This window comes from Pteropus medius, unplaced genomic scaffold (genome assembly GCF_902729225.1).
Source record: "Pteropus medius unplaced genomic scaffold, Ma_sr-lr_union100, whole genome shotgun sequence".
Lineage (NCBI taxonomy): Eukaryota > Metazoa > Chordata > Mammalia > Chiroptera > Pteropodidae > Pteropus > Pteropus medius.
In genome coordinates, this window is record NW_024349505.1 from 198,985 (window position 1) to 223,324 (window position 24,340).

General features: G+C 35.0%; 1 protein-coding gene across 1 annotated transcript; it reads right to left on the reverse strand.

Moving 5' to 3' along the window:
- Positions 1-7,121: 7,121 nt before the first annotated feature.
- On the reverse strand, positions 7,122-22,859 carry BIRC3 (baculoviral IAP repeat containing 3). Its single transcript, XM_039881938.1, has 9 exons — positions 22,664-22,859; positions 16,188-19,371; positions 15,984-16,083; positions 14,268-14,346; positions 13,440-13,488; positions 11,563-11,805; positions 8,206-8,460; positions 7,898-7,939; positions 7,122-7,786 (listed from the first exon to the last, which is right to left on the reverse strand). Exons 2-9 carry the CDS (start codon positions 17,056-17,058, stop codon positions 7,593-7,595), a joined length of 1,833 nt encoding a protein of 610 aa, XP_039737872.1. The 5' UTR covers positions 17,059-19,371; positions 22,664-22,859; the 3' UTR covers positions 7,122-7,592.
- Positions 22,860-24,340: the final 1,481 nt, after the last annotated feature.

Genomic DNA, 24,340 nt, shown 5'->3' on the forward strand with positions numbered 1-24,340 from the left:
TGCTAGAAACGTGGACGGTATATCAGGCCAGACTTCACTCATGTTTTTTCTGAGTGTGACTAATATGGATTGTATACATTTATATATGTGTGTATATAAAATGGTATGCAAATTACAAAGGAGCCCACTTATCAATGAAGTTTTAGTTAATTGATAGAAAATTGCAAGAAATCTTGGTGCTGCTAGTCATAGACGTTTTGTCCCCCCACCCCCAGTAGTGCCACAAAAGTAGTGGCGTGCAGTAAATGTTTGTTGTATTGCAGCCAGCGAACTTCTTAATTTATGGGCTCTGAAGACACCCTTTGTCAATGAAATCAGATGCTTTCTTTTCTCAGGGGAACTCCAGGGGGCAATCATTTCAAAAACTTCCAAATAACAAGCCACTTAATTAGGCAGCCGGGGAATTCCAAGACCCAGCACCATTTCCCATTTCCTGTCCTTGTCATTTCTGCCTGCCGATCAGCCACAGAACAGGAGTTCTTCTGTTCCAATGTTAATAGTAAAAAGAAAGTATTTATAACAGTTTGTGATACAGAGAAAAGAAATGCCATGACTCCCAATGACTAAAAACTAGCAAATATGCATACGAGTTTTGGTAGTAGTTAAGCATTTAGTTCAAGTCATTTTCTCGGAAAGTTACAGAACCTTCCTTATATATGTGGGAAAATATATATAGTAAGAATTGTTCATTCTGAATTCAAGATTATTTCTCTTTTTCAGTTCTTGTCTAGACCAAAAAGTAAGATAATATACTTCAGTATAGGGGGGAATTAGAATTTCAAAAACTCAAAAGCCTTAGATATTTCCCCCCAAAAAGTATGTAATAATGTTCAGGTATAATTTATAACTTCAATCTTGTATAACCTTGTAGTTTGGTGTTAAATTTATTCAGTTAGTTTTTTCATATTTTCAGTATGAAGTTACTGGTGATTTTTAAAAATAAGGTCTATTACTGCTGAGGTTGCTATCCTGATATTTTTCACATTCATGTAGAGAGAAATATTTACAGTTTTAAGGAAAAAAATATTGAAGGCAGTTTTAAGGAAATAAAGATTGAAGGGACTTGTCCACCAGATACCGTTGTATAATAAAGCCATAGTAATTAAGACAGTATTGCATTAGCATAAGAATGGACAAATAAAGAAGGAGCTCCAAAAAGACATATATTTATATAGAATATATATTCATTCATATATTACATACATGAATTTGATATATGACATTAGTATTACATATTAGTGAGAAAAGGATGAACTAGTCAAATAAGTAATGCTGGATGCATGTTTATTGTAATGGAAAAGTTAGAACTTTACCTAAAATATTGAAACATTCCTGGTGGATAAAAACCCCAAAAGTGAACAGCTATCATTATGAATCCAGTGATTTAAATGTATTTTGTGAGTTGTAACCCATTGCAGTTATTGTCATTATTGGAGCTTAAGTTTTTTTAGTTTTTGGTTTTTTTTTTTAATCTTAGGCCAACAAATGTACATTTCCTTTAGGAAAGGAAACATACCCTGTTTTTAGAGCTTTTCATGCTGATGATTAGCAGTGGCCTTTAGCTCAAAATAATCCATATGCCAAAGAGGCACTTTTTGGGATGGCATATTCTGGTACCTCTCAGTATGCAGATGAAATGTATACTTTCCAATTCTTGAAATATTTTATTTTTTTAAATCAAATAAGCAGAACTCAACACATTAAGAATTTGAAAATTATGGCAATATCCCAACCTCCTTCCCCAACTTGTAGTTACTTACAAACATATCTTTACATCTGTTGAAAAAAATCACTTCATATATCTGTCTTAAGAGTGGATTTTTTTTCCTCATAAAACCTTTTCAATAGGTTTGGAACTAAAAATAATCTGAAAGCTCACTTGGTTTAATTTATCTTACATATGAGGATGTGACCAAGAAAAGTGTGGAAAAGATTTTTAGAGCTACATTGTGGGAAATGAATGTTCATGACAGTTTTTAAAAGTCTATTTGAAGTCTTTTTTTTTTTTAATTTCAGAAATATTACTTAAAAGCTTAATTAGTGAACTTTATTTAATGTAAATTAGAATCTCAGCAGCTCTAATTTCAAAAATCAATGAGTTAAAAGTTAGGAGGATAAAGATTTATTTAAATGGATTAAAGATGGCCCTTGTATACTATTAGCCTTGTGTTAATGGTCTCATGACAGACGGAGACCATTAGCTCAAAAGCTTCCCTTTGTCAAGCTCAAATTTTTACACATCTAATTGCTTTAAGTATATCCCATAAAATAACCATATTTTAAGCCATTTAAAAGCCTGCCTGCTTTTCATACCTAGCATTCACCAGCTAATGACAAACCCTCTGGCTCTTAAAGACCCCAAGCTGATCCTGCCCTTTGGAGCTCCCTGACTCAGAGACTTACCATCGAGCTGTTGTGCAACATCACCCAGACAGTAAGCCTTCTTTCTGGTTCCCCTTTTGCCTGTAAGTTCCCTTGTCATCTTTCCCTTCTGGTAGTGACTCCATACCTCTTTGGAAGGTCACCTGCTGTAAGGGACTAACCCTTGCATGCAATCTGTCAAGCACCATCAAAATAAAGCTCAGTGGTGTGCTACTGCCACCTTGTGCACTTTTTTTTAACAGACCCCCCAAGTCCTCAAACTCATAACAAAAGAAAAAAACCTTATTATTGGAGAAAAAGAGTCAATAATTCATGATGGCAAACACAAGACATAGAAGACCTTGTTTTTCCTATACATATTTCCTGTCAAAGGAGGAAAAGAGAAAAGATTTCTAGAATCCAAAAAGCTGATGCAGGTCTAGGATGGCTTTTCCTGTGGTTTACCAGAAAACAGTGATGTGGGAGACTAACCAGTTTAATCAGTAGTAGAATTATTCCAAAGCTTTATAGAAGTACAATGAACAAAACTTAGGTGAAAATTGAGTTCTCCCCACACTTTAGGTAAACTATATTAAATACTGAAAATATATACTTTTAAAAAGATGATTGCTCAAAATTATTCTAATCTTTCAAATATATGCAATACATTACAATGTATAAAACTTGGGCATTAAAATGAAGCAGGTTTTGCTTTAATCTCTGCTGCTTCTCCTTTAGTTATATGGCCTTGAACAAATTACTACTTTCATTCATTCAAGAAACATGGAGTACGAACCATGTGTATAAACTCTAAGGACAGGGAGAATAAAAACAGTCTCTTTCAGGAGCTTACAGACTAGCAGAAGAGACCAAGAAATTAATCCCATGCAATATGATAAGCGCTATCATAAAGTCAAACACGGACAATAAAGGAACATGAAGGAGATTTTTAACCGAGCCTATGAGGGAGAGAGTAGCTTCCTAGAGAGAATAATATTTTATAGTACATGTTACCTTTGTATATACTCTGATGAAGCTCTAATGTCTTAAAGTGATAAAATTAAGGGCAATTATATTTTTCCAGACCAGTGCTGTCCAATAGAAATGTAATATGATTTACATAATTTAAAATTTTCTACTAACCATATTAAGTAAAAAGAAGTGAAATTAATAACATTTATAAGCCAACATCTAAAATATTATTACTGTAACATCTTGAGATATTTTATATTCTTCTGTACTAGGTCTTTGAAATTTATTGAGTATTCTACACTTACCACACATCTTGATTTAGACTAAGCTACTTCTTAAGTGCTCAATAGCCTGCTAAGGACTACCATATTAGAAAACACAGATCTATTTTGAACCAGAGGTTCCCAATATTTTCAAGTACAAAGACCTTTCAAAATATTTTGAGGATGCCCACAGTATAGTCTGACACCTTTAATATCTATTGATTGATAAAATCATATTGGAAAAACTATTATTAAATTTAACAATGCTTTTCTATGTATATTTGTTTTGCAAAACAGTGTCTACATATATTTAGAAAATAGTATGGTAGAATATAGTATTATGTCATTACATATTATAGTATGATGTAATATACTGAAGCTAATTTGAATTAGAATTTGTTCTGGATCACTATTTTTAGGCATGATTTAAGTTGTCATATTTACCTTTATTACTAAGGTTAATAAAGCCGATAGGTGAGCATTTCTGAGAGGTTCCTTATAAAGGTGATTCAAATATCTTGGTAGGATGATTGTTAAGCTAAAGAACTCCTAAGGTGTCTTTCAATTTATAGTAGTAGTAAATGTGAGTTCTCCCAACTCTTTCACTTACCAGCTGAAACCTTAGGTTAGCAGACCCCAAACATTTTGGCACCAGAGACCAGTGCTCCTATGAGAATATAATGCCTGATGATCTGAGGTGGAGCTGAAGCGGTGATGCTAGCACTGGGAAGAGGCTGCATTTACAGAGGAAGCTTTGCTTGCTAGCCCTCAGCTGCTTACCTGCTGCTGTGCGGCGTGATTCCTAACAGGCCACAGATGGTTGCAGCCCAGGGGTTGGGACCCCTGCCTTAGGCAATATATTTAACCTCTTTTAGCTTCAATTTTTCACCTTTAAAAAACAAGAATGTTATCTACTTAATAATATTTGCTCATTCTGAGCACCTTATATGTATATTAACTCTTAAAATCACCACAATCCTGAGTTGTTATATTATCCCCATTCCACACAAATGCACAGAGGCCTAGAGATGTTAAATAATTTGTCCAAGATTACTCAGCTGTGATTTGAACCCAAAGCCTGCATTTTAATCCCTGTGCTATACTGTCTTCCTCAAATTACAGTGACTCTAAAATAAGATAATGGATATAGATACCTCATACATGCACGTTTAAGAAATGTCATTATTATTAAGATTCTAAAGCCCGTATTTGTGCCTGTTAATATGTTCTTTCCTAAATTGAAATACCTTGTTTCATCGTTCATAGAACAGTTCCAAGTTTCACCTCCTTACATGAATCTTTTTTTAACTGGGTTACTCTTTCCCCTCTAAAAATTCCTTATATCTAAAGGAGTACAGAATTCAGCCCATGATTCTTGATCAATGATTATGCCTTAGTGTTTTACCCATGGTGGTAATTAAGGAGGAAGAAATCCCCTCTCACATCCCACCCCTACTCACATAAAGTCATTTATTCATTCATTTATTCAATAGGAGCCTATTCCTATACCAGGCTCTATGCTAGGTGCTAGACATATACTGGTGAATAAAACACATGGTTCTCTTTCTCATGGAAATTTTGATGATAGAATATGACATTAAACAAATAAACGTATAAATATAAATTGTGATCAGTGTTATGAAAATCAAAAAAGTCATTTGAAAGACAGTCTAAGGGATAGGAGTCAAAGATAGCCTCTCTGAGGAAGTAACATTGAAGCTAAGTGAGACCTGAACAATGAGTAGGAATTTGCCAGGGAAAGAGTGAATGAAAGAACATTCCAGTCAAAAACCCTAAAGCAAAAGAGCTTGTCATGTTTAGAAAGTGAAGAAAGCCAAGGTAGCTGGAAAATAGTGAGCAAGGGAAAAGGGGCAGAAAATGAGGTTGAATACTATGCAGGGCCATGTCAGAATCTGATAAGGAGCAGGTACATCATACAATTTGAAAAAAATACCTATTATTTGCACAAACTCTGCAAATTAGATCTTGCCTAACTCAACTAGAAGGATGGGGTAAGCAGAGTTTTAAAAAGAATAAGCAAAAAAACAATGAGCAATACTAATCCACTGATAGTCTATTCCAAACGTGTTAGTGTTGCTTTTAAAATAGTGAATCCCTTAAACATCACATCTGATAATTTTGCCTGGAATTTATTTAGTAAGCTATGATGTGCGAGATGTTAAAAGGTGGTAAAGATGGTTGAATCATATTGCCTGTGTCCACAAAGGAACTTAATGGCTAATATTATCAAGTAATATAATGGCTAATATTATAAGGAAATAAGAGTGCATGAAAATTATAACGAGGATGAGCTAAGTATGAAATTAAGCCCGCTGCAAAGTTCTAAATTACTACACTTATTATATATTATGTATTGAGGTTTAAATTATCCACCAATTCTGGGAACTGAAGGTCAGGTTGGACATAGAGTGAAGTTGGAGAGAATCAAATGAATTACTGCATGTCAAGTATACAAAATTGCTGCCTGACATATCAGAGGTGGAGCTACCAGTATTATCTACAGTGATATATTTTTTCTAAAACAAAATTTCAATTTAATACTTAGGGAATAAAATACTTGAATAAATAAGTTGATTAGTTATAGATTACTAAAATGAGAAATGAACAAGTTTCACAATGGAGAAAGCAAAGTTCAAATATGTATAGAATGCAATAAGAACCAGATTAAAAATAGATGTTGCAAAAAAAAAGGCATGTACTATCTAAATATCCTATAGCTGAGTTACAAATCACCTAAGCAATATTACAATTAATTAAGCCTAGTACTCCAGGAGGACCCTGTGGTTAACATGTGGTTAACCAACTGAGCCTTTTAACAGAGAGGCAAAATCAGTTACATTAGTCTCCCAGCATCAGAATGAGGAAATGTGTTCTCTGCCCCCTTGCTTGGTTCCTAATCTTTCTCTGTAGAACTCTAGCAAACATCTAGAACTGATTTAGATTATTGGCCTTTGCTTGTCCCTCCAAAATATTTCCCATTATAGCGTTACTTCTGGATTTAAAGTCCTAATAACTCTATAGGAAACAAAGGATAAAGAATTATGAATTGGATGTAGTACTGAAAAGTAATGCAAAGGAAGAGGTTTTGCTGCATTGATAGTACATAACAATTTATTTACCAGAAAGAGCTGTTAGTTCCTAGGGCTCTAACGAGTGTACTTTCCAAGTCCCAGAATTAATACCAGAGTGGTGAGAATAAAACTGGGGACTTTTCTCAAACATAGAGCTGGCATGAGACTTCCTGAATGAATCAATATACGAATGAATAAACAAACTTACTGAAAGGATTATTTGATTTCATCTCAGACATTCCATAGAATCCCACAGATTAAAGCCATGTATGATTGACACCCCCATGCTCTACAAGTGTAAATGATGAAGCGTCTTAAAGAAAGGGATCTAAACTGTAGTCCTATATTCAATAGGTCCTAAGGAGGTATGGAAGGAGCCTGGGAGTGACTAAGTTATTCAATATCATAGAAATAAAAATATTAAGAACAAGAGTAATTCTGAAAGCTTTATTAAAATGTTCTTCACCAAATTCTTTACAAAAACACCATGTCCCCAAAAAGTTATTTGACAAATATAAAGACCTATGTGTAGAACACTGATCCAAAAAAGCAGAGATTCCATGTTCTTGGTCTTTAATACAATTTCAAAATATTTAAAATTCTGAAAGGTTATTTCAAAAATCTTAAATGTTACTTCACTTATAATTTCAATAGTACCGAGATTTTGATTTAGTATTATACTTGTAGTGCTATCCCTATTTTTTGTTCACAAAAACAAAAGCCTATCATTCTCATGCTATGTAAAATATATTTATACGTTTTATATATTTATATAAATATATTTATATTTGTGTAAAACAAAATTTTCTGAGTTGTAAATAAATTAAAAATCTTAAGAAAACCAAATCAGTATAAAAGTTAAAATTACAATACATTTAATCCATTCTAAAATTTTGTATTGTCTTCATGAAAGAAATGTACGAACTGTACCCTTGATTGTACCTCTACAAATAGGACATTTTCTTAGAGAAGGGGCACAATCTTTGCATACTACTAGATGACCACAAGGAATAAACACTATGGACACTTCTTTGTCCATACACACTTTACATGTTCTTTCTTCTTGTAGTCTCCTCAATTGTTCTTCCATTGGTAAATCTAAAAAGAGAAACAAATTTTAATAAAGCAATTTGTTGTTTCTCCTCCAATGAAAATCAAGAAAATAAAAATAATGTTTTCTACTAGTTTAAATTATTAATACTACTTTACCTGAAACATTTTCTGTGGGAATATACTTTATGTCCCGTTGCACTAAGGGAGAAAAAAAAAAAAGCATTACTATGGCAAATAAGGTTAATATTTAATTACAGAATATATACTTTTAAACTAATGGTTGAGACTCTGGTCAAATACTATAAATAACTGTCATAATGTCAAGGCAACAAAAGTTTTTAGTCTTTTTGTACAATTAATAGTTTATATATTAGATTGGATTCTTTCAATAATCACAAATTATTAATAAGAGCATATTTTCAATTGACCTAGAAAGTTCTTGAAAGTAATTTTCCAGCACTTACCAAATAAATGCTTGTATAATGTGAGGTCAATTTCTTGTAGAGAATTTCTGAATGCAGTGGCTGCATCATTTCCTTTTACTATAATGATATCAATCAATTCTCTTGCTTGCAAAGATGTCTGTGTTTTCTGTTTAATAATATCATGTTCTTGTTTGTTGATTACTCTGGCAGTTAGTAGACTATCCAGAATTGGAAGCACACAAGTCAAATGTTGAAAAAGTGCCATTCTATTCTTTCGAATATATGATAGATCATCTTTATAAAAAAAAAACAAAAAAAACAAACACAAACATGTTCAAATTCTGCTCACAAACTTTCTTCCATACCTACACATATAACTGAATGAAAAACAACCATAATTCATAATCAGGCATTGAAGTTGATTGCTAGGTTTGGGGGTACCTGATCCCCTTGCCTAATATTACTACTATTTATAATAAGGACTAACACTGAGCACTGTAGTAAATACTGTACATGTATTTACTCATTTCATTTTCACAACAGCACTTTAAGGTAGATCCCAGTACCCTTATTTAACAGATGAGAAAACGGAGGCATGGTGTGGCAAGTAAATTGCTAGAAGACACACAACTAGCAAAAGTCGAACCAAGGTAGGTTGGCAAGTTGGCATCATAATCTGTGCTCTCAACCATATGGCAATACTGCTAAACCTTTAACCAAATAAAATTTAGAACCTAATAAAATTGAAATTTCAATTCAATCTAGTCAAATTGGGGAAAAATAAAATCAAGAAAATTAAAATGAACATTTAAAAAAATTATTCACCCACAAAATTCCTTAAAATTGAATTTTAAGATGAAATTTTAATTATTTCCCCAAATTCGATATGATATTAAGATTACCTAAATATTTTGTAATAAAAGGAGAAAGTCACTAATAGCATTTTGAAAACTAAGTCACACTGTCAATAACATTCCTGTCCTAGAGGATCATTGTATTCTTCGAGATCTAGGTTTTGTTGTATATTTTGAAACTGAAATTGTATTATCTCTTTGGAAAGTGACTTATAACTCTAAGTTAATGAATTAATTATTATATAGTTTTACCATGATCCATAAAGCTATTTCTATAACTAATGACAGAAGTTGGGCTGTCTAAAGAATTATTTGGGGAGAGATGATTATCAGGTTTTAGAAACACTGACTTCGTCAGGTAATAGGACACAAAAATAGAACCGTTTAATGAAGAATAAAAAATTGTGCTTAGTCAAAAAGTCAAGGTTAGAGATACATATTTTGAAGATAATTGAAGCTCTGAGAATAAAAAGACCAGGACCTAGAACAGTGTTTCATAAACATCTATTGAACAAATGAACAACCAAGCCTTAGTAATTTAAAGAGCAATAGGAACAAAGAAGTAATAGCCAGAAGGGAGAAGAATTAGAACTTAATTCTGTTAAATTATGTTAGACAAGTAGTGATGCATTAGAAAATTAAAATATAATTTACACTTGATGTTGAAGTATATTCATTCTTCTAAGATTAATTTTCCTAATTACATTTTACATAATGTAATACGTTCTCTGAAATTCTTAAGATTTCTAAAGTTGGATTGCTGGTAGCTATGGAAAAAAGTCTCATTTCAAAGTCATAGACTGTATTCAGACTTATAAGAGGTGAAGACTTGAAAATACCTTTGAAGCATATTCTATTCTGGACAAATATATCCTTAATTGCCTTTTTGTTTATACACCTGTCAAGAAATTACATACCCAGCTTTTGGGAAAGTGTAAAGTAATCAGTAACCTAAGTAGAAAGTATTTTAATTCGCCCATTCAAAAAGTATTTTTTGTGTACAGATTATGTGCAGATATTGTTCAAGGTGGTATTGATATAATGCTGAGCTGAGAAGTTAAGAGATCTTTTTGACAATGCAAATCATTGTATATTGTTGACTGGGGGTTTTCTCTGGAAACTTTGTTGATTTTCTTTGGAATAAATATAAATATTTTATAGCTGAATAGCTCTAGACTTCATGAGGTCTATAAATAATTATGAAGATGGGTGTTCTCTTCTTTGAGCAGTTGTTCACTGATGACCAATGGCCAAGACTGAGAAGACTACAGAAAGGACATGCAGCCTGGTCTTCACAGTGAAAAGAGAACTTGACTGACTGGGCTAAGATGAACTTGGACTATGTTGCTGTTGAATTGGTGTGGAGGACTGAATAATTCACATTTTGGTAAATATATAGGATGTTGTATTACTATGGTCTGATATGTTTGTCTGAGTTGGCCAGAAGACAAATCCACCTTCATGGGCAAGGGTAAGTTTATCCAGGAATGGAGTGGACAGTCTCACAGTCGATCATCCTGAAAAGAAATAGATCTAAGATGGCCTCAGACAAGGATAAGGGGCATACTCTTTTTTCTTTCTGGGCTTCGTGGATATTTGAGGGCCTGAGCTTCAATAAGGGAAAACATGCTTGGGACTTTCCTAGTAATTTGTATGAGCTAGTGAGAGCTACACAGAGATGAACCAGAAGCTAGGCTGGGAGATTCATGAGGATGGGCATAGGGGCACCAAGAGAGGCCACGTACAGTTACAGTTGTCAATTGTCATTTGTGACATAATGCCCTTCTGTCATCCCTAAATCTCCGGTAAGAGCTTGTTGCAGTCTGGTTTAAACTGTGTTGAAACAACTCTCAGATTTGGTCCATGCTGGGAAAGAGTGGCAAAGGAGAGATCATTTCTTGATGTCAAGGCCAAAGTCATGATAGTAGTCACAGCAACCAGATGAGATTGAATAGGCTCAGAGGAAGAGAGTTTTTGTGAAGGGCAATAGAGCAGAGGCAACAGAGTAGCAGAATAGGCTAATATGGAAGGCGTGGGTAACTTGTCTTGAGAGAATGTGAAACAGTATCCTAGAACTCTCCTAATTACTAGAGGGAGACTACAAAAGGGAACTCAGCTCTTATGTGGGCAGGTAGAAGACTTAATCATAATTTGTACTTTAATTTATAGTCACAGGCTAAGACAGACTGTTATACTAATATTAAAATTAATCATTGTCCCTGATCCCACCCCAGTTTACAGCAAATGGAAGTGAGCAACCAGCCTGGAATCAAAAATATGCCATAAATAATAACATACACAGTCAACTACCCAGAGTACAAATATAAAATAAGAAAAAGCAGGAAAAATTATTTTCATTCAATATATACATTTTTAATTTCCTAAGCGGTTCAAATATATTTCAATGTGAAGAAATTTTCAGAATTAAAATGCAGAATACTAAACATAAGATCTGATTAGGTTGACTATATTTTCAGTAACTTACAATACAGAGACATCAAATCATTATGGAAATAGAGACTGTACTAACAAATATGTGTACCTGATTCTTGTTCCTCAGTTGCCCTTTCTTTCTCCTCTTCTCTTATTTCATCTTCTGCATTAAGTAAATCTAATACGAGATCACTGACGGTTTTGTAATTCTCTCCGGTTGTTAGGATTTTACTCTGAACTGTCTGTTTTACCAGCCTTCTGCTAAAGCCCATATCCAAAGCAGCTTTAACCACAGGTGTATTCATCATGACTGCATCTTCTGAATGGTTTTCTCCAGGTCCATAATGAACAACTATATGGAATAAAGAATTTAACACATATTGAGATAGTCGGTGTGTTGTTTAAATTGAAAATTTTTACAATATCAAAAGCATAAAGCCCCCAAAATGTAAGGCACTATTTGCATTAACTCTGTTAAATTTAAAATAATGATATATATGTTCAGTCACTGTAATAAGAATACGGAATATTGTATTCAGATGCAAAATATGCATTATCTGGCATAACTATGAGTGGGAGAAGGAAAGAGAATGTTGGGAATCAGCCTCTCACCCAGGATTGAGGTTCTTTTTTCCAATGTTGAATGAACAAATGAGGTTTCACATTTTTTTTTTCACATTCTTTGAAGGAAGCCATTGTCATCACTCACCTTTATTACAGCAAAGGCCTCTTACAATATTGTTCCCATCTAGTTCATATTCAACATTGCAACAAGAGTGATTTTTTAAAAACACAAATCTGATTATGTCATACTCCTTAAATTCCATCAACAAGTCCATTGTCCTTAGGATAACATTCACTTGTGGCTTACAAGATCTCACAATCTGGACCCTGTTTATTTCTTCACCCTCATTTCTGGCCACTTATTCATTCACGTTTTATACTCTAGCCCAGAAGTCACAAACTGATGGCTCTTGGATCAAATTCTGCCTGCAGTGCTGACTTCTCTTACAGCTGAACTGCCTCACTCATTTTTCTGTTCACAAATCCTATTTCTGGCTGTAGAGAATTTTATTCAGTTCTTCAAATGTGCCTGTTCTCCTTTGTCATTTAAGTTTTCCGTGTGATATTCTCTGTGCCTGGAATATTCTTTTCTTCCTTTTGTCACTTGGTTAATTCCTACTCTTCCCTTTGATTCTGTGATAAGACAAATACTTCCTCCTATCTGAAGCCTTTTCTGATCTTCTAAGTTGAGGTTAACTGTCCCTCATGTATTCTCATAGCACACTTTACTTTCCCACCACATTCCTTTCTCTTATCTGTGTTATTTGTCTGTGTTCCTTATTATTAGCTCATGGGAACAGTAGTTGTGTTTTTTTCTGTTCTCTATTTTTTCCTCAGAATAGCGGATACACAATAAATATTTATTGAATTGAATTGAACACTAGATAATGGAATAGAAGAGCTTGTTCAAATATGGACCCTATCACTTTTTAAGTTTAAGGTGACAGGTCACTTAACTCTCTGAGTCTCAGGGTCCCTATTGAAAAAGGGAAATAATATTTTGTTCCCTCTCATTTCATAGAAAGAATATGTGAGCAATCTAATGTCATAGTCTATCTGTTCCCACACTGGTCTGAGAACAAGGGTTAGGCTGCATGTGTGTAGTTTGTGAAAACTACAGATGCTCAAGTTCCACTCTTAGATACTATGATTCAATTCAATAGTTTTAAAGTAGAGATTAGCAATCTGTAATATTTCTTAAAGTAGAGACTAGAAATCTGTAACATTTTTTAAATCTGTACTATTTAAAGTTCCTTAGGCAATTATGCCCTAAAGTTTGAGAAATACCAACTTAATGTATTTGAAAATGCATTGTAAAGTATATCATAACACAAATGTACATTATTACCATTATCAAATTTCAATCTTAATAGTACCAAGTGATTCTAATTTAAATGTAGCAATTATCATCATGATACATACTTGGCGACTCTGCATTTCCATCTTCTGGATTGTCTGAAGTAGATAACAGCTACAGAAAAAAGGTAAAAATTAAAATATACAAATTTTATCCTATCCATTGCAAAAAAAAAAAAAGAGCGAGACATGTTTTTTATTCAACTTATTGCAAACTGACTTGCTTACTGGCAAAATAATTTTTTATGTCAAAACAATATTTTATTTACATCCAACAGTAATTCTCCAAGCCATAAACTAAATGAGTTTCTTTTATTATATTAACAAATAAAATCTATTTTTATTAAGGCAAGAGAATGGATACACCTTTTCAGTGATCTATGAGACAATCATTGTTTGCCTTTCATCCCAAATATCTATGTTTCCTGGGTCTTCCTTTGGGATAAGCTGGACCCTGTATCAGTTACTATGGCAAGAAAGTGTTTGACTCTCAAACTATTGCATAAGTTCTTATTTGCTTTTCTATGAAGATTAAAAATAGCAACACAATTCTCTTTATCAAATCTTTTTAAGAAAAATTAATATAGTAAAACATTAAATGCTACTATCTGACCCAATTTTTTTCTTTGAATAATTTAATTTATTGCAACTTTATTAGAAAAATACTTAGAGAGAAACATAAGTTAAATATTATTTTTCAAGAAGTTTCTAATTCTGGATTTGTTTTGTCCAAAGAATAGTACTCTCTAAGATCATGGCTGGGTATTATAAAAAAGAAAATGTATTTTTAAAGCAACTCTTGCTTTTGCACTAAAATACTACTCTCTGTATTAGAAAATAATTCATCTGTTGCTAATGAACGATTAAAAAATGAATAAAACAAACCATCCCTACCTGTTCAAGTAGATGAGGGTAACTGGCTTGAATTTGACTGATGAACTCTTGTCCTTTAATTCGTATCAAATATTCACACCTAAAATGTAAACAAAATTAAGTTTAGGGAGTTATTTTAATCTGGCCATTTGTAGACTGCTAAATATTTCAAATGAACATAAACATTCATATAACCACTGGACTATTCATTGAGTATATGAGAAGTGGTAAGAGATACTAAAGTCAAAGGCAAGATGATGTAAGCAAGAGGAAGGCCATCGCTGGTACTCTGCCAAGGCCAAAGCGAATAAGGGTCACGAGTCTCTCAGCTGACTGTAGATGGGTAAGACTCTCTTCACTCAGACCTTCTAGTTACTCTCTTCAACTGTTCTAAGATTCCTAGAAACACTCTAAACATTAAGAACAGAGCCAAGGAGATGGGTAGCAAGTTCCCTAATTATACTAGTCATACATAAGCTTTGTATGTGTAAAAGCTGAAAATATACGAAGAGGGACAAGAGAGAAAGAATGAGGAAGCGGAACATTTTCTAATAAGATAGATATTTACAAGTTTGGCATTTCCTAGATAATATACCACCATTGTCAAATTTCAGGACAAAATGAATTCATGACACTATCAAAGCCAATTTAACATCCTTTTATACATTTACAAAATTAGCACAATGGAAATCTAGCAGCACTTTTTAAAACAACTATGGAAGTTGTTCTTAACCTTCATAATTTTTGAAATCTGAATATGAAATCTGAAATATTTGGGGAGCACAAAGTTATTATAAATGAAGATATGGTATATTTAAAAAATACGTTTATTAAGTTTAGTAATCAACATTCAAAATACTAAAAGTTTTGACCATGAGAAACATATAGGCCATCTAATTTTGATTTTTTAAAAAAGAAGAGTGTAAGCAAGTATAGAATCAAAAGCGAAAGACATAACAATAAAATGCCATGTAGTGATGAAAACAGATGAGATGGGTCTATATTTACCCTGATCACCCTATTTAATATTGTAACCTGCTTGGTGCTTCTGATCTCCCTTATCCTGATTTCTTTTTTCTTTTTATCCATAGCACTTACTACTTTCCAACATGCTACGTAACTTATTTATTAAGTTTTTATTATCTGCCCTCTCTTGCTATAAAATCGTCATATGAGACCAGGAGTCTTGGGGTTTGTCCCACTGAGTATTTTAAGTACCTAGAACAATGCCTAGCAATAGGTCATCAATTAATGTTATTGAATGTTGAATGAATGGAAATATGTCCAAGATATAATGTTGATTGAAAAAAGTTTCAAAACATTACATATAATATCTAATTCATGTAATAAAATTGTATACAATTATGTACATGTGCATAAGGAGATATCTGAAGGGATGTTCACTAAAATGGTAACTGTAGCCATCTTTAGGTTATGAATTCTGAACATTTAATTTTTTTTTTGTCTCTACTTGTCTACAACATGTAATTTTGGTTTTATAGTGAGTTATACTGTTTTTAAATATATATTACACAAAAAGCCATAAACCCATTTCTTTATCTTAAATTTCCATCAAAACCTTTTAAGTAATTATTTTTCTAAGTAATCCATCTTAAGTTTATTCACAAATGTATTTTTGAAACAAAGAATAAAGTAATGACTGATTATAGGGTTAACGCATATAACCCACCTCATGATAGTTCCACATATTTGCAAAGAGAATTTCAAAACAATTACCTTGGAAACCACTTGGCATGTTCCACCCATGGGTCATCTCCATATTCCCAACACCTCAGTCCACCATCACAGCAAAAGCATTTTACATCATCATTGTGACCTAAAATTAATTTTGGACCAAAACTTATGAATACATACATTTTTCCCATGAAAATGTACAAAACATGTTGAATTTTATTATTGTTATCAGATTAAGTTTCTTACCCATATAATAAAAGCCTGCACTTGCAAGCTGCTTAGGATGAACTGCAACACTAGAGGGCCAATTACAGAATGTTTTCATACGAGCTGCCTGGGTCTGCATGCTCAGATTAGAAACAGTGTATGAAGTGTCTTGAAACTGATTTTCTAAAAATGGACAATTTGGGAAATGTCTCAGGTGTTCTGACATAGCATCATCCTTTGGTTCCCAATTGCTCAATTTTCCACCACAGGCAAAGCAAGCCACTCTGTCTCCAGGTCCTATGTAGTAAAAACCTGCTTTTGCCAGGTCTCTTGGTGACAGAAAGGTCAATGGCCACTTCTGGAAAGTAAGTAATCTGGCATTTAGAGTATTCATTGCATAACCGTAGGAACTTCTCCTCAAGGCAGCAAAATCTTGATTCGGTCTCGAGTTTACAGGATTTGATCCAAAGTTTACTGGATTTGACGGAAAGCTTGAAAAAGAGCCACTGAAATATTCACTGTTTTCCAAACTTGACGGAAATGACTGTGTGGAATTTGTTACTGAAGAAGGAAAAGTAAACTGAGAAGTGGCTCCCGAAATGCTACCTGAATTTAGTTTCTGAACAAAACTGCAGCTAGGATACAACTTTTTATGCTTTTCAATAGGATTGTCTCCTTGTTTCCAGTTATCCAGCATCAGGCCACAACAGAAGCATTTGACCTTGTCATTCACACCAGTGTAATAAAAACCAGCACGAGCAAGACTCCTCTCTGAGACAGGAACACCAGTGGGGAAAAATGAATACGTAGACATTCGATACAGTTCACATGAAAGGTCATATTTCAATTCAAACATGTTGGCACTTTTCATCAAATTTGACAAGAATACGCTATTTTCTACTATATTCATAAAGAAATGGATGGAGAGGAAAAGGGACTAGCCTTTCTCTGGGGAGGTAGTTTTGTGCATGGCTTTTGGTTTTTTTTTTTTTTAAGTTTTAGCACTAGGTTGAACACCTAGAATGGGAAACCTTCCATTTTTTTCCTCCAATGCAGTTAGGGTTTTAGTATGGAGAGATTTATATCCTATACTGATCATATTAAGGGACAATTATGCACAAGAGCACCTTTGTATAATCTTTGTACAATGTAAACATGATGCTACAGAACCTTGTGATGAAAATTAAAACCTTTCATAAAAGTATAGAGTGCTTTAGGTCATCAAAATGCCATTTAGTGTCAGACATTTCCACAGGTAGGTAAACTTCTCTACTAGGATGCTTAAGTGACATTTGGCCAGCCTAAAGATAAAATGTCTGACTCACACAGCTGGCTTGTTTTCATGGTGGAAAGTTATGCTCTGTAAGTACTCTACAGAAAAAATATTCAAACTATTTTTATTTCACCTTATTTAAATTGTGAAATTTGGTAGCCAGGAAAAAAAAAAAAAGCATAAGACCTACCTCAAAAAAGGAAAAGAAATTGTTACCATATTTCACTGCTTCTAAGATGCATGTTTTAATATCTCTGTGATTGAGAGGTATCTTTCAATTAATGGCATATCATATTTTAGTTAGCAGCATTTCTATTTCTTAGAGGTACATAAAATAATGGTGTGTCTTACAATTGATGGCATTTTAGATTCAATGAAATATGGTGTATCCCAAATCTTGCTCAAATTAGGTACTTTTTCTTCCTACGATCATTTTAATAGAACAAAATCTAAAATTTTCCTCCCAATAAAGAGCTTAAATAGTAACAGAATTGGCTGATACATCTTAAAGGTTAGTTTTAAGATTTATTTAATAATAATTATTTCCCATAGATAGGAACCTGGTTACTTAGTAATAGTGATACTATTAAATCTCAGTAAATTAGACCTATTTTAAGTAATCAGAGATTAATGTATTTGCTCAATGCTCTTTTAAACTCAGCTTCGTTCTGTGTAGAGCCAACATCAAATCTTCTACTCTGATAGTGAATTTATTTTTAAAAACAAACTCAGAGTGCTGAGTTTGTAGGTCAAAATAGAGATCCAAATTGTACAAACTTGACTTTGGTCAGAAATTTTTTTTTTTTCACAGATAGCATAGCTTGAACTGAAATTTATCAAGACCAAAAAATAAATAAATTTACTTCGTCACAATCCACTCCTTTTGAACAGTGGAGTTCTCAAAATTCAGATGATCTCAACCATGACTATTAAAAAATAGATTCTGCATCAATAATATCAGCAATGACCAATAAACAAGTCATCATGGTTTTTCTAGCAGTGATTTGCAAAATGGTTTCCTGGGTCCCACAGATGTTGGGAAATATATTTTTTTTAACATTGGAATTTTCTACTACAGACTTTAATGCTTCGTTTCCAGGTGGTGGGAGAAATATTCAATACTAGTGTTTATTTCCCTCAAAAGTAAATTATTATGTCTAATTTCAGTTTTCCTTTCATTGGCCAAAAAGTTTACACATTATTATCGAAACCTTCTTGGTGTTAATTACTGTCTCTGTAAAATTTTCTTTCTGAATAAGTTTGTTCAGATTACCAAAATGTAACCACCAGCCATCATTCTTATTCTTGTCATTCTCAGAGATAGCTCATTTTAACTAAATTTTAGACTTTTAAAATACCAATAGCCTTATCAATGGTTAATTTCTTCACCAGTCATCAAGTTCATCTTTCCTACTTTGTCTAAATTTGTTGTACCTATCAAAAAGTTTTGTTCTTGACATTTCTTTGTCATTGTAGAAGTCTTTTAACATGTCAAAGGTCTTATTTGCACATTTCTCTAATTTAGCAAAGGGTCAATATTGACTTTTTGTTTTAGATAGCTGTTATTCATTTTTAAATTTTACCAAACAAAGGTACTTTTTTTCTATTCTACACAGCAGCCAGTGGGAGATTTCCTGACCAGTTTTGAAGAGTGCTTCAACAATGTGTCCCAGGTACAATCACTTCTCCACAATCAAATTCAAAATCAAACTCATTATTACTTTACAGTTATATTTTATGTAACTAGATGATATTTTTAAAATTAACATTCTTTGGATGCCAAAAACTCTAGTTAGCTACTTAATTTGTTTAATTCATGCACAAAACTACCTCCCGGAGATTAGACTAAGTCCCTTTTTAGGATTTTAGGCCTCCATTTTGAGCTGTTTTGATTTACAGAAAAAACTGGAAAAAATCTAGAAGTAGAACTGTTCACTTCCTTTGCAAAACCTGTTAAAAAAAAAAAAAGACAGTTTTAAAAGTCAAATAGTTCACAGAAGTAACACAATGATATTTAAAAAACATTTTCTCCAAAATAGAGCTCTAGTGTTTACTAATTGTCTACCATGTACAGGGTGCTGTACTAGGCACGGCAGAGGCCAGGAAGTCCCAGACGAAAACCAGAGGGCTCAAACTGGAAGCCAGCAGAGATATTATGTTTGGCTTGCACAGAAATGTACTACAGTATTTTACTAATTTTTTTAACTTTTTTTTATTTTGAAGTTAATTTATACTTAGAGAATCTTACAAAAATAACAGTTCTCACATACCTTGCACTCAACTTCCCCAAAGTTAACATCTTACATAAACAACCATAGTACGATTACTGGAACCAGGAAATTAATATTGATATAAAGCTGTTAATTAATCTGCATGCCTTGTTTGAATTTTGCCAGCTTTCCAAATAAGTTTATCTTGGACCACAGTATTTTGAAATGTTTTAATTAATTACCGACCATTTTTTAAAAGTTAAAAGATTTCTCATAACATCCTAGATTCCAAGCTTCTCTTGAAAGATCAGAAGATCTTGCCACACGGGGCCTATATTCCTGCAGGGCAGCAATCAGCCAGCCCCCAGCAGTGACTGTACCCTTCAGGGAGGGCACATGCTCTCCAGTTTGACATTACACTTTGACTCCTGGAGACTGGCAGTTGCTATTTGTCACTGAGCTGGCACTACTGTTTTTCTTACAGTAGAGTTATCTGGAAAGTGAAATTATTCTAATACGTGTGCCTGTTCAAAGTCACAAAAATGAAAGGTAGACAAAGAGACACATGTTTAGAGAAAAATGAGCATATCACATTTCTTTCTGGAAAGGAAGAATATTCTTACATGTTAACATATGTAAACAAAGTGTGTTTTGTTTAAAAGAGACACCCACAGTTTTATTCATTTATATCACCTCCCTGGCCCCTATGCATTTGAGATTGCCAACCCTTGCATAAATCTTACATTAAAGAAGCTTTGGTGTGAAAGCAAGGCAAGTGTTTGTGAAAATTTAGGCAACAGTTATACGATAAATAGACCAAAAAAAAAAAAAAAAAAGCCAAGATGCCAACCCTGGATCAATTTAAACTCTATCTTAACCATTTCCAACATTTTGACTTCCAAAATGCTGCTGCAGAAGACCTGCAACCCTGCAGACTGGGACCAGCATGATTCCACATGCCACCTAGGCTTGGCCCTTCACCATCCCTAACAATTCCACTTAACCCTGGTCAGTTTCCTAGCCCACTGTCCTATACAACTCTTCTAAACATTCAATACCTTCCTCCAATTTCTCCACCACTCCCCCATCTTGCTTTTGGTAGATGGCTCTGCCTTCTGTTTCTCAAAGAAAAGAGACATCACTGAGCAGTAATCCCCTCACATTCTCAAATCCACGCCTTTTTCACTCACAACCTACTTGCTACCTCAGATGACAATGCTTGCCCCTTTACAGGTCCCATCCTCCTACAGCCTCAGAAATCTTAACCCCATCCCCCTCATCTGTTCAACTCTCACTCTCGCTCTTTTCCTTCAATATAACAAGCATGCTTAAGTTCGTCCAAGCATTCAAATAAAAACAAACCAAAAATTCCTCTTTGAACCACACTTTTCACTTTAACAACTATCATGTTTCTCACCATCTCTTCACAGCCAAGTGAATTAACAAGCATCTATGGTTAAGGTCTCCGACTACAATTGGCATTAGCCAACACTACCTAAAACTAATCTCCATATTATTAACACCAATCGCTTCTTTGCCAAAACCAGTGGAAATTTTTGTGTCTGACACCGGGGCTCACTTCCTCTTAGAAATGCTCTACTCCCTTGGCTTCTCTGTTGCCACGCTCTTGGAATTCCTTTCTAGTGGTTCCTTCTCAGATTGGCTCAAGTCCCCAACCTGCTCTCTTATTACTCTATCATTTCCAGTGGTCAGCCTCCCTGAGTCCAGGGCTGTTGGGTGTCACTACCCTCTTGGGCACTTAGCATATCCATGTTTCTGACGCTGCAATGTAAGTTTGCCTTTTTTTCTGCCTCCCCCTGAGCTCCCTCAGATCAGAACTCTATTTCTGCTCTGTAACAGCCTTCCCAACCTCAACATCTACCCAGCCCGGCATATAATGTAGACACTAAGATCTTTTGTTGAAGAAGTGAATTTTAGCAAACTTGACTGAGACCTCCCCTCACATGACCACCATACCCTCATTTGCATGGTATTAAGGATATCGATTTTATATTGACCCAAAGTCTGCACAGTGATGGTTTAATGCCAGGCTTTGGAGTCAGACATCTTGGGGGAGTTTCCAACACCATTCAGTCTTCCCATAGCGGGAGAGTAGGGGGTGGCGACCTTAGGCAAGTCAATCTCCCTGAGTTTCCTCATGGTCAGTGGAGCTACTTATGGTAATTGCTTCCTAAGATTTTGAGAATTAAACCTGAAAAACACCTGAAAATTCTTCGGAGGGGATCCTAGCATGATTAGGTATTAGCAACACCTGATGTTAGCAATAAAGAGGAAATATTACTGTTAGTTACTTTAGCACCAGCCAAATGCCCCCAGTACTTTACTAATTAAGAGCACTACTGGATTTCCCTGCCAATCACCAGGAAAAGAATCAAAAACCAGCTGTCCTTCTGCCACCACTTGGGGACATTTCTACATTTATTCATTAAATAAATATTTTACTGAGTCATTATGCAAAGCTCTGCTTTAGGCTCTATTCTGAAGCTTATTTAGCACACTCAAAGACCCGGTGATACTTCTTGGCAAGCAAATTAAACCAAATATCAAAGCCTCCCCATCCCCAGTTCACTGCCTCTCCCCATAACTGAGCCCCCGGCGACAAAGCACTCCGAAAGTGAATGTCGGCGAGTGCAGGGCGGGCGGGGCAGAACCCTCACGCGCCCCAGAGCCCAGCGGCCCAGCGCCTCCCCGCTGGCTGGCCGCAAAGTCTCCGGGGCCAGGGCGGCGGGGACCCGCCCAGAGAGCGCCGAGCGCGCGGGGGGAAAGACGCCCACGCTTGCGAGGTACCCAGTGTTTTTGCTTGAGCCCAGTCTGCTCGAGGGCCGACCTGGAGCTGACCTCTGGGCCCTAGAGCAGTGTTCGGTGACCGTGCCTCCCCGCTGGCCCTCGTCCTCCGCCGCCCGCCCCGCGCGCCTCTCGCCCAGCAGCAGAAGCGGCTCCTGCCCGGGCGCGATGGGTGTGGGGAGGGCGTCGCGCGCGCTCACAGCCTCGCGGCAGCGCTCGTCACCCACCTGCTGCCCTGAGGCCGATGTGCGCTAGCAAGACCTGCCTGCCGTGTCTTCTCGGGTGACACCTGTCGCCCCGGCTGTTCCGTGCCGGCTACAGTCTCACACTGTCTTTTAATGTCTCACTTCGCCCTCCCCACCCCCACCTACATACACCCGACACGCCTGGTGTTCTGCACTCCTCCCACTGGTTGGTGCTTTCCTCTTAGGACGTAGGGGAACTCCAGCGGTAATAACCACACACACTTCCCCTTAATCAGTGGCCTGTCAAACCCACTCGGGGATTTCCATGACCCTAAAAGCATGACTGTTTCTTAACTGTGGTATATGGGCGTGGCATTTACTGAAAGACCTTTGGTTCATTGTTCGTGGGTCAGAGGAAATAGTGGTAACGGTGCAGAGAAGATAACCTGAATGGAAAAGGTCCATCTCCCATATATATTAAAAGAGAAAGAAAAGAAAAAAACAAAACATGAAATTTTGTGAATTCCTTCTGCTAATTTTTACTTTTTGTTCTAATGGAGAAAGTAAGGAATAAATAGAAATGCAGAGGCATGTAAAACTCACATGACTCTTTTTTCAGCTTATTTTTACTGTTTCAAAGATTGAGATCACCTCATTGGTTTCCTATATAGAAACGGGTTTTTTTTGGTTGGGTGGGTTTTTTGTTTTTTTGTTTTTTTTTTTTCTTTTTTTTACAACTAGGGCAGAGTTGGCTATAAAAAATTCCACCTTTTGTCTCATAGGGGATATTCTCATGGAAACCCGAAGTCTGAGTCTAAGAGCACGGCCATATTTTCCTCAACATTCCTTGGCTAAGCAGTAAATTTAAGCAACTTCATCTGAGACAGTGCCAGGGAAACAGATGAATTGGGAGAGCTCACCTGACTTTCCTGTCTTCCAGTATATCAAAGACAATCAGGAACTAAAGGCAGAACCCATAATATTATTCCTGAATTCATCATTATCCTGTGGAAACAAGAAGGATGCCCATTCCATTCAATACAGCCTGGAAGAGCTCCAGATGGCATTATATCACAAAGATTAAGTTTGTCTATCATGTAGAGATTTCAATAAATTTTTTTGTGTTTTGTTTTTGTTTTTGTTTTTTCCCCCTTTTTTCCAAGTCAATATACTTTTGAACCTGCTTAATTCAAAATTTTATAAGTTATTTTCAACTCATCTTTGGAAGATCAAAAACATTTTGTGGTCCTTATACACTGTTGATCATGTATCCACCAAAAGAGTTTTGGAAAACTTTATTCTTCTGCACGTTTTTAACTCGATATTAAAACATAAAAGTTGTCATAATTGCAAAGGAAATACAAAATATAGACAGATATTTTAAAATAAAACTGATCCTCCGCTCTTTTAAACATATACAATGAATTACAAATACTACAGCCATTTGATACTCACTGTCATCTGTTCAACAATTAATATATCAGCTCATCTTTAATAATTGGAAATATTATATCACTGCCTTTTGTCCTTGAACGTTCTACTCCCTCCCACAGAATTTTAATATATGTTCATAATGAACATCTTTATGATCACTCTGGCACATATTTCTGAAACAATGTATGCATAAATTAAAAATTATTATTATTTTTTTTACACCTACAGCACCGGGTCTTCCTAAGTGGTCTCCCATCCAAGTACTAACCAGACCCGAGGTCAGAC